General features: G+C 49.3%; 1 protein-coding gene across 1 annotated transcript in view; it reads right to left on the bottom strand.

The window, feature by feature from the left end:
• LOC117968466 (cell adhesion molecule DSCAML1-like) overlaps window positions 1-747 on the bottom strand; it is a 99,677-nt gene extending 98,930 nt beyond the window's left edge. The window contains exon 1 of the mRNA XM_059009495.1: window positions 712-747. Within this exon, the coding sequence (XP_058865478.1) occupies window positions 712-747 (36 nt within the window). The remainder of the gene's footprint in view (window positions 1-711) is intronic.
• Window positions 748-12,097: the final 11,350 nt, after the last annotated feature.

Raw genomic sequence — 12,097 nt, 5'->3', positions numbered from 1 at the left:
ACACATCACCCGTGTGCTCTCTAGCAGACACACACATTGACCTATTATATTAGTTAGGGCTTCTGGCTTTCTGTTTTGTATTCATTTCATTTTTCAGTGTTTATTTTTAGTTATTTTGGAGTTTTATGTAAATCTTTTTTTTGGGAGGCCTTCGCTTTTTATATACTGTATGAAATTATTGTTACTTTGGGTTTTTTATATGTATAGTAACTGGACAGCACTGGCACACTTCAGTTGTCCCTTCTTTCCTTTGCTGTCTTCCACAACAAAATCCTTTTTTTTTACATTTCGCCTCAATTTGCAGTTCTGTTTCCACGTATGGTCATATAGCTTTAAATCTCGTGAGCAAGAGCATCTCGCTTTAAATCTCGCAAGTGTGTTACAATCCTCCAACAGAAATGTAGGAACGTGCTGCCACTCAGCAGTTGGGGCGGGTTTAAAGTATTCCAAACGAATCAATGCCAGATACGAGTCAGGAAGGCGGGGCAAAGGGGTCACGGGGCAAGGGGTCAAGCACGCGCACGCACACACACACACACACACACACACACACACACACACACACACACACCCAGGCACACACACACACACACACACACACACACCCCTCATATCAGCGCCTCTGTACCAGTCAGTGAGTAAGGCACGGGCAGGAGAGTGTAAACGGAGGCGTCCCATTCCAGCGCGTATCGTCCGGCCTGCATGACCTACATTCCTGCATCGCATCGTCTGCAGCTCGTAGCGCATGTGAACAACAAACAAGCAGAAACGAGGAGAGAGAAGCAAATTAAAACACATCACTGTGCCTGTCTGTGTGTGTGTGTGCGCCTGGGTGTGTGGTGTGTGTGCCTGTGTGTGTGTGTGTGTATCTGGGTGTGTGTGTGTATCTGGGTGTGTGTTGTGCCTGGGTGTGTGTGTGTGTGTGCCTGGGTGTGTGTGTGTCTAGGTGTGTGTGTGTGTGCCTGTGTGTGTGTGTGTGTGCCTGGGTGTGTGTGTGTGTGTGCCTGGGTGTGTGTGTGTATCTGTGTGTGTGTGTGTGTGTGTGTGCCTGTGTGTGTGTGTGTGTGTGTATCTGGGTGTGTGTGTGTGGGTGTGTGTGTGCGCCTGGGTGTGTGTGTGTGTATCTGGGTGTGTGTGTGTATCTGGGTGTGTGTTGTGCCTGGGGTGTGTGTGTGTGTGTGTGCCTGTGTGTGTGTGTGTGTGTGGTGTGTGTGCCTGGGGGTGTGTGTGTGTGCCTGGGTGTGTGTGTGTGTGTGTATCTGTGTGTGTGTGTGTGTGTGGGGTGTGTGCGGGCCTGGGTGTGTGTGTGTGTGCCTGGGTGTGTGTGTGTGCCTGTGTGTGTGGTGTGTGTGCCTGGGGGGTGTGTGCCTGTGTGTGTGTGTCCCTGGGTGTGTGTGTGTGTGCCTGGGCGTGTGTGTGCGCCTGGGTATGTGTGTGTGCCTGGGTGTGTGTGTACTGAGAATGATCAATTCTGGGTATGCGAGAGGCACATGAAACTCGCACCCCTCTTAATAAACTCGGAGTGTCACAAACTAGTGTGTCTCATGATTTATCTACAGCCTCGCACCCTCGCACCTCCCCTCTCACCCTGCCCACAGTGAGTGCCCATCTGCTGAGCCCTCGAGTCAAGCGATTGGAGGAGAGACAGAGAGAAGCAGAGAAGGAAGGAAAGAGAGGGCGAGGGAGGGAGGGAGCTGGGATCATTAGCACAATTTCCATGGTGATGTTTAGCCTCTGCAGGCCGGTCCACTCAAACAGAACCCACACAGAGCTGCATATCTTTCAAATCAGGACATGGTCTTTAGTCGCTGGATAAGCCAATTCTACAAAACAAAACAGCACATGAGCCCCAGGCTGCTGACTTGAAAAACAAAAAGGTGCATAAAACTAAAAATAAATGTGTGTGTCAGTGTGTGTGTGGGTGTGTGTGTGCTCCGTGTGTGTGTGTGCTCCGTGTGTGTGTGTGCTCCGTGTGTGTGTGTCAGTGTGTGTGTGTGTCAGTGTGTGTGTGTGTGTGTGTGTATCAGTGTGTGGGTGTGTGTGTGTGTGTGTGTCAGTATGTGTGTGTGCATGTGTGTGTGTGTGTCTGTGTGTGAGTGTGTGCATGTGTGTCTGTGTGTGAGTGTGTGGGTGTGTATCAGTGTGTGTGTTTGTGTTGTCAGTATGTGTGTGTGTGTGTGTGGGGGGGGGGGTGTGTGTGTGTCAGTGTGTGTGTGTCAGTGTGTCTGTGTGTGTCCGTGTGTGTGCGTGTGTGTGTGTGTCAGTGTGTGTGTGTGCTCCGTGTGTGATGGTATGTAATTACACTGTACACACACTGACGGCACTCTGGGCTATTAGACAGTGGCAGGAGAGCAGTCGCTAGTTGTAAAGTGGTTTTATTTTGACGGGATTAAACCCTCTGTTATGGAAACAAAGCTCTTTTTCTGGGTTAATTGGCTCGTGGCAGTTTAATGGTTTAGTCTGAAGACGGAGCGGATGGCTGTTTCTGTTCTTCTATTAACCCCTTTGCTGCCAGTGCAGCAGCATGGAGAGGTGATTATCGTGACTGGGGGGGGGGGGGGGGGGGGGGCTACGGTAACGCTGTGTCATTACACTCCCTCAGAGCTGTAGATTTGCTCTTTAACACATCGCTGTCGTGGCAGTGACAGCATCAGAGTCGCTTGCTCGTCATTATCATTCCTCTGCCCAGATGATTTACTGCGAGCTCGTGGTTAAGAGGGTCATTCAGAGGAACACGCGTGGGAGGAGCGGGATGGACAAGGGTAACACTTTCAAATGACACGGATTTGTTTGGTATGTGTTTAGACACACTAACACACACACACAGGCACCGGAGTGGAAGAGAGAAGAGAGAGGGAGAGAAGAGAGGGGGGGAGAGAAGAGAGGGAGGGAAGAGAGAGGGACAGAAGAGAGGGAGAGGGAAGAGAGAGGGAGAGAAGAGAGGGAGGGGAGAGAAGAGAGGGAGGGGAGAGAAGAGAGGGAGAGGGAAGAGAGAGGGAGAGAAAGAGGGAGGGGAGAGAAGAGAGGGAGAGGGAGAGAAAGAGAGAGGGAGGGGAGAGAAGAGAGGGAGAGGGAGAGAAGAGAGGGAGGGGAGAGAAGAGAGGGAGAGGGAAGAGAGAGGGAGAGAAGAGAGGGAGAGAGAGAAGAGAGGGAGGGAAGAAGGGAGAGAAGAGAGGCAGAGGGAGAGAAGAGAGAGGGAGAGAAGAGAGAGAAGAGATGGAGAGAGAAGAAGGGATAGAAGAGAGGGAGAAGGGGATTGGGGAGGGGAAGGAAGAGGGAGTAAAGAGAGGAGAGGGAGAGGGAGAGACACACGTGCATTATTGACAGTTTATAAACAAAAGGGCTAACACTTTAACAAATACCCAACCTCCTTGAATTCACAGGCTTGGACACTGCTGAGTCCGGAGACTATCACCCACACCCACACCCACACCCACACACACACACCCACACACACACACACACACACACACACACACACCCACACACACCCACACGCACACACACACACACCCACACGCGCACACACACACACACACACACACACACACACACACACACACACACACACACCCACACACACCCACACGCACACACACACACACCCACACCCACACCCACACACACACACAGACCTCCCCACACACACACCCACACCCACACCCACACCCACACACACACACCCACACCCACACACACACACACACAGACCCCCCCACACACACACCCACACGCACACACCCACACATACACATACACGCACACACACACACACACCCACACACACACACCCACCCACAGCCACACACACAGACACCCAAACACACCCCCCCACACACACACCCACACACACCCCCCACACACCCACACACCCACACACACACCCCCACCCACAGCCACACACACACACACCCCCCCACACACACACACACACCCACACGCACACACACACACACCCACACACACACACCCACACCCACACCCACACACACACAGACCTCCCCACACACACACCCACACCCACACCCACACCCACACACACACACCCACACCCACACACACACACACAGACCCCCCCACACACACACCCACACGCACACACCCACACATACACATACACGCACACCCACACACACACACCCACACACACACACCCACCCACAGCCACACACACAGACACCCAAACACACACCCCCACACACACACACCCACACACACCCCCCACACACCCACACACCCACACACACCCCCCCATCCACAGCCACACACACACACACCCAAACACACACTCACACACACACACACTCACCCCCCCCCCCCCCCCACACACACACACACACACACACCTACACCCACACACACACACCCACACGCACACACACTCTCTCTCTCTCTCTCTCTGCCTGGCTCTGCATTCACTCATGTCCTTCTTTTATTTTACATCGTGTTCACTTGTCTGTTTCAAATCGTAAACCATAACTCCATCTCGGCTCGGGAGCACTACTGTCGCAGAGAGCAATAAAAGCAGGCTTGTGCCCAGAAGCCTGAGAGCTGCGAGCACAGGGAGGGAGGGAGGGAGGAAGGGAGGGAGGGAGCGAGGGAGCGAGGCGCTGGTGGAGTTATCAGAGTGGACAGTCAATGAGCCCAGACATTACACCACAGATATATATAGATCTATATATATAGATCTGGGATAGCTTCTACCATACAGCAATACTGTCTGCCTGCCTGCCTGTCTTACCTACTGCTTTATTAACCTTGAGCAAAAAACAACCATCGCATGTTTATCTCAAAATCCATGTATATATATATTGAACAATATAAGAAATCCTGCTATACATTCTTACACAGCATATCTACCTATCTACCTATCTATCTACACACACACACACTCACAGGGAGGGAGAGAGAGAGAGGGAGAGAGAGAGAGAGAGAGGGAGAGAGAGAGAGAGAGAGGGATAGGGAGAGAGAGAGAGAGCGAGGGAGAGGGGTCCCTTTATAAGCACCCTCACACACACACACACACGCGCACACACACACACGGCCCCCCTCGCAGACCGCTGCCTGGTTGTACAGTAATCCTTTCCCCTCGCTGTCTAAGTGGATCAATGCTCTTCCAGATCATACACTGTCCATCAATCAGGCAGTCTGCGTGCAGGATGCTTCATCAGCACCATGTTCTTGTGTTAGGAGCAGCGTGAGACGCCCCGGAGCACAGCCACTGCGTCCCACTTACTTACAGAGACTCCAGTTAAGAGCTGTCTACCGGACAGGCTCTCTTTGGAATGAAACCGGGGGGAGTCGTGCTTACAGTGTGTTTAGTGCACTTAGCTATGCGTTTACCTTTCTTCACTAGACTACCATGTTTTTGCCTGGTTTTACTTCCCTGTGCATTGTCATGTTTCTTCCTCGCTTAGTCACACATTGACCGTGCTCTGCTACACTGTGCATTTGCAATTCAGTACGTTTTCAAAACACACTGCCGCACACTTCTCGTCGAAGCTCTTCGTTCAGCTTTATAAAGTCGCTAGAAGCTTTGCACGAGTGTTTGGATGAACCTCTGTGAGTGTTCTCCAGCACCCTGTCTGCTCCACGCTGCACACATTCGGAGGTCCTGCGCTACACTGCACACCTCCCCTCCTTCAGCAGCTTATCTCATCAGCCCCGGACAGCAGCTCACAATGAGAGCTCCGTTTTCAGTTACTGGTTTAGGGAAATATCCGCAGCACAGCTGGCAAACAGGTAGCAGAGTCTGTCTGTCTGTGGTTTTGTGGTTTAACGGTTTCAAGGCTGTTTTTTCCCTCTCACAGAAATTTCATTCAAAGGACAGGGAAATGTATATATATTTTTGATATAGTGTTGAAATGGTTGGGTCTATTAACTCTGATTGATTGTATTGTTACAGAGTGATAAACAAGGATCTTGAGAGAGATTGAGACACCTTGGCATCAATGACCTCCAGTGGCTTCCCCAGTGCGTTCTGATTCTGGGGGAGTCCGGCTGTGTGGTCCTGTTCAATACACAGTGCTGGGAATGCATCACTGTATCTAGACAAGGTTTCTTCATGCGCTGGGATTATAAAGGGGTCCCATTATAATGGGGGTTTTCAAACTGTTCAGCCAGGGAAGCCAGTGAAGTGGCATCAGAACGGGAGCAGAGCTTCGTATCGACGCTGCTTTCCTGCTTTCCTTTCTTTAATAAAAGGTAAGAAAGTGAGCATGGAGTACAGCAGGAAGAACATGATTACTCTGGAGAATATGTATCAAGGCTGGAGCCGGCTTTCAACTGAAATGTATATGAGATTCAAATTACTTTGGCTCTCTTAAGGCAGCTCTGTGATACATATTTAAAACACCTTCGTGGCCTGGCAAGTGAAACTGCAGTCTCTCTCTCTCTCTCTCTCTCTCTGTCTCTCTCTCTCTCTCTCTCTCTCTCTCTCTCTCTCACACACAACAAACTACAGAGAGACGAAAGCAATCAGTCGCATCCAAAATTCTAACATAGAATTGCAAAACAAACCCGTCTTCATGCAAAGGCACTAATTGTGAAGCGGAGTAATTAACAATGCAGATATCAGTCTCTCCTGTACTTTACCACACAGTCCTTCAGCAGCGCTGTCGGAGAGGCAGGGGCTCAATCGCAATGTGACAGCCCTACAGAACCCGTTGGGCTCTATTTTAATTATCTAGAAAGAGGCAGATCTAAATACAGCCACCCTTTATATTACTATATTATATTATTTATATCTTAGCAGACACCCTTATCCAGGGCGACTTAAAATTGTTACAAGATATCACGTTACTATCACATTATTTTTATTTATTTTTTTTACATACAATTACCCATTTATACAGTTGGGTTTTACTGGAGCAATCCAGGCAAAGTACCTTGCTCAAGGGTACAGCAGCAGTGTCCCCCACTGGGGATTGAACCCACGACCCTCCGGTCAAGAGTCCAGAGCCCTAACCACTACTCCACACTGCTGCCCAATCTGTGCTAATGCTGCAGGGGTGATGCTGTCAGACACACAGACAGACAGACAGACACACACACACACACACACACACACACACACACAGACAGAGACAGACACACACACAGACAGAGAGACACACAGACAGGCAGACAGACAGGGGCACTGCAATGTGAAGGGATGAGGCTGTCAGACAGACAGACAGACAGGGGCACTGCAATGTGATGGGATGAGGCTGTCAGACAGACAGACAGACAAACAGAGACAGGCAGACAGAGACACACACACACACACACACACAGACAGGCAGACAGACAGACACACACACACAGACAGACAGATAGGGGCACTGCAATGTGATGGGACGAGGCTGTCAGACAGACAGACAGGCAGACAGTCACACAGACAGACAGACAGACAGGGGCACTGCAATGTGATGGGATGAGGCTGTCAGACAGACAGACAGACAGACACACAGACAGACAGACAGGGGCACTGCAATGTGATGGGATGAGGCTGTCAGACACACAGACAGACAGACACACAGACGGACAGACAGGGGCACTGCAATGTGATGGGATGAGGCTGTCAGACACACAGACAGACAGACAGACACACAGACAGACAGACAGACAGGGGCACTGCAATGTGATGGGACGAAGCTGCCAGACAGACAGACAGACAGACAGACAGACAGACAGACAGGGGCACTGCAATGTGAAGGGACGAGCTGCCAGACAGACAGGGGCACTGCAATGTGATGGGATGAGGCTGTCAGACACACAGACAGACAGGGGCACAGACAGACAGACAGACAGACAGGGGCACTGCAATGTGAAGGGACGAAGCTGCCACTGGTAGAATGGCTCGCTGCATCTGTGACAGCCAGGGAAATATCCCAGCCGATTGCTCAGGGCTGGGAAATATGGTAACGGTTAGATTAAGGGTTCCTTAAAACCTGCTCAATATCCACTACACACAGCAGATTGATTGCACATTAATAATGCATTGGATAGGCATCATTCTCGCTTCTGTGTTTAATCAGAGGCTAATAAACGCCTGACACGCGGCACGAGATTTGTCAATGGGAAGGAAACGCACTCTTTGCTGTCCCTGTGATTAGCTCTTCACTCTCTCTCACACACACGGCACACACAGAACTGATTATAAGTGATCAATACACTTATAAGCAGCCGCAAACCCACACAAGGAACATCTTCCTCATACATTATTAATGAGTCACAAATCATTGGTGATGAGATCATTGTGTTCATATGGAAACTTAAAATTGACACTGTTAACACACACACACACACACACACACAAACACACTCACACACGCACTCGGACACACACTGTGTCTGTGTGTTTGCCTGTGCGTGTGTTTGTCTGTGTGTTTGTCTGTCTGTGTGTTTGTCTGTGTGTGTGTTTGTCTGTGTGTGTGTTTGTCTGTGTGTTTGCCTGTGCATGTGTGTATGTCTGTGTGTTTGTCTGTGTGTTTGTCTGTGTGTGTGTTTGTCTGTGTGTTTGCCTGTGTGTTTGTCTGTGTGTTTGTCTGTGTGTGTGTTTGTCTGTGTGTTTGCCTGTGTGTTTGTCTGTGTGTTTGTCTGTGTGTGTGTTTGTCTGTGTGTTTGTCTGTGTGTTTGTCTGTGTGTGTGTTTGTCTGTGTGTTTGTCTGTGTGTTTGCCTGTGCGTGTGTGTATGTCTGTGTGTTTGCCTGTGCATGTGTGTATGTCTGTGTGTTTGTCTGTGTGTTTGTCTGTGTGTTTGTCTGTGTGTGTGTTTGTCTGTGTGTTTGTCTGTGTGTTTGCCTGTGCGTGTGTGTATGTCTGTGTGTTTGCCTGTGCATGTGTGTATGTCTGTGTGTTTGTCTGTGTGTATGTCTGTGTGTTTGTCTGTGTGTTTGCCTGTGTGTTTGTCTGTGTGTTTGTCTGTGTGTTTGTCTGTGTGTTTGCCTGTGCGTGTGTGTTTGTCTGTGTGTTTGTCTGTGTGTTTGCCTGTGTGTGTGTTTGTCTGTGTGTTTGCCTGTGCGTGTGTGTATGTCTGTGTGTTTGTCTGTGTGTTTGTCTGTGTGTTTGCCTGTGTGTGTGTTTGTCTGTGTGTTTGTCTGTGTGTTTGTCTGTGTGTTTGCCTGTGTGTTTGTCTGTGTGTTTGCCTGTGTGTTTGCCTGTGTGTGTGTTTGTCTGTGTGTTTGTCTGTGTGTGTGTTTGTCTGTGTGTTTGTCTGTGTGTTTGTCTGTGTGTGTGTTTGTCTGTGTGTTTGCCTGTGTGTTTGCCTGTGTGTTTGTCTGTGTGTTTGCCTGTGTGTGAGTTTGCCTGTGCGTGTGTGTATGTCTGTGTGTTTGTCTGTGTGTGTGTTTGTCTGTGTGTTTGTCTGTGTGTTTGTCTGTGTGTGTGTTTGTCTGTGTGTTTGTCTGTGTGTGTGTTTGTCTGTGTGTTTGCCTGTGTGTTTGTCTGTGTGTGTGTTTGTCTGTGTGTTTGTCTGTGTGTATGTCTGTGTGTTTGTCTGTGTGTTTGTCTGTGTGTGTGTTTGTCTGTGTGTGTGTTTGTCTGTGTGTTTGTCTGTGTGTTTGTCTGTGTGTGTGTTTGCCTGTGTGTTTGTCTGTGTGTTTGTCTGTGTGTGTGTTTGCCTGTGTGTTTGTCTGTGTGTTTGTCTGTGTGTGTGTTTGTCTGTGTGTTTGCCTGTGTGTTTGCCTGTGTGTGTGTTTGTCTGTGTGTTTGTCTGTGTGTGTGTTTGTCTGTGTGTTTGTCTGTGTGTGTGTTTGTCTGTGTGTTTGCCTGTGTGTTTGTCTGTGTGTGTGTTTGTCTGTGTGTTTGTCTGTGTGTATGTCTGTGTGTTTGTCTGTGTGTTTGTCTGTGTGTGTGTTTGTCTGTGTGTTTGTCTGTGTGTTTGTCTGTGTGTGTGTTTGCCTGTGTGTTTGTCTGTGTGTGTGTTTGCCTGTGTGTTTGTCTGTGTGTTTGTCTGTGTGTGTGTTTGTCTGTGTGTTTGTCTGTGTGTTTGTCTGTGTGTTTGTTTGTGTGTTACAGCAGTGTTGCCTGATTTCAGAAGTGCTCAGGGCCGCAGTGCCAGCCTGCCAGCCTGCGGGGGCGCCGCGCACGCTTCACACACACACAGACCACTTTCAACTGAGAAACATTCATATTTACAGACCCAATTAAAAACTCCCAGTATTCAACTTCCCTTCGAAATGCCACAAGCTTCATAGAAACAAATCATAATAAAATAAAAATAAAAAAAAACAAATAAAAATACCTGAAGGCTAAGGGTTAAATTATAAAAAAAAAAAAGAAAATATATATATTCAAATTTCCCCCTATTTCACACTGCGGCCTGTATAATTACAGCGAGGTCTATCAGCCTCTCTCTCTCTCTCCCCCCCTCTCCCTCTCTCTCTCTCTCTCTCTCTCCCCCTCCCCCTCTCCCCCTCTCTCTCTCTCCCTCTCTCCCTCTCTCTCTCCCCCTCTCCCCCCCTCTCCCTCTCTCTCTCTCGAATCTTAGAAATGTTTTTGACGCCAAACGCACAATTTATCTGGCATTGCCTGAGGGAAGCGTCAAGCACAGCTGGAGAAGAAATGTTCCTCGTCCCAACAGGAAGCTCTGATTTTTTTGAGGCAAATAAAATAGAAATCCCCCATCTGAGCAGAATAAACAACAGCCCCCTTTCAAGGTTGGGGGTGCGGAGGGAGAATAAGAGCCTTTATAATTCAAATGATTTCAGGTTTTAGGGTATTTGATCAAAAACGAAGGATTTATTTATTAAAATGAGTTCATTCTGCTTTCAATAACCTTGATTGATAAGCGCATTTTGGAAATCAAGGTATCCGTGCTTTACAATTAAACTAAAGGGACGCTTGGCTTGGCTGGCCCCCCTATATCTGAAAGGGTTAAACAGTACAGAGAACTGCTTCAAGCAGCTGGGATACCTGGTGCGTTCAGACCCTTCCTGTGGGATCTGCATGGAGTGTGTCCTTGTGGGGTATTCATGCAGGGGGTCTGCTGTCTCACATAAAGCAAGCCCAGACTTGACACACACACGCACACACACACACACACACGCACACACACACACACACTCACACCACGCTCCTGTGCTCAGAACACTGTGTCCCTTGTTACCTAACACAGACGCACACACACAGCACTGTGACGTGAATAACTCAACACCACACACACCTGGAGCGCTCGTCACAGTCTCAACATAAAACAACAGGCCAGCGCAGAGATCCGTGACTGAGAAGAACTAGAATAACCTGCGATGGGCTTACACTGTATTTATAGAGCAGATAAAGCACATACTATACCAGGAAACCAATTCTGTAATAGAAATAACTTTATCTGAGCCACGCCACCCCGTGTGATGCGATGTGCAGGCTCATGTGACCCTTCCTCAGTAAACGCAGTGCCCCCCTCCTCTCTCTGCACACACTCGCGCTGATCTGATCTGAATATCCTCGATCTGCATAATCACAGCGAGCAGTAGACAAAATGCACACACCCATTGCCTGTTTTCTCGTTGCTATGGCAATGAGATAAAATTCACACCGCGTCGCCCCTCCTGGGATGCAGGGGCTTCCAGAGCGTCTCCCCCCCTCCCTCTACCCCTCCCCCCCCCCGGATCGAGCACTCAGATCCTTCCCTTCCACCTCACACAGGCAGGGCAGTCAAGGAAGAGGCTCTGGAAGCAGGTACAGCACTGCGGATCCCCTTTCAGAGCAGGAGGAGCCACTCTGGGCTTCACGAGGCAGAGCCACGCAATCACGCATTCCTCTCTGGAGTCCGTGTTCACCACATCATCTCTATTTCAGTGTACATTACCACAGTGTGCACCGGAGAATGGAACAGCCAAATGACAAAGGAGAGGGTCAAGCCGGGATCTTAAAGGAGGACTCAGCGTGACGCCTAACCCATTCCAAACCCTCACCCTTCTGTGTGTACAGAAGTGTCTCCCATTGTCGGCAAGCAAGGTGCAAGCCACAGAATGGGAAAGCACACAGCTGGACTAATGAGCAACGCTATGAAACTCCAGTAAACACAAAATACCAACTCGCTTTTGTAAGAGTCAGAACTCAGCAGCGCTGGGTCTACCTGAAGCACGTGTGTGAGGACAGGTTGAATAGTTTGGCA

The sequence above is a fragment of the Acipenser ruthenus genome, chromosome 39 (assembly GCF_902713425.1).
Source record: "Acipenser ruthenus chromosome 39, fAciRut3.2 maternal haplotype, whole genome shotgun sequence".
Taxonomy (NCBI): Eukaryota; Metazoa; Chordata; class Actinopteri; order Acipenseriformes; family Acipenseridae; genus Acipenser; species Acipenser ruthenus.
This window is presented reverse-complemented; position numbering and strand designations above follow the sequence as displayed.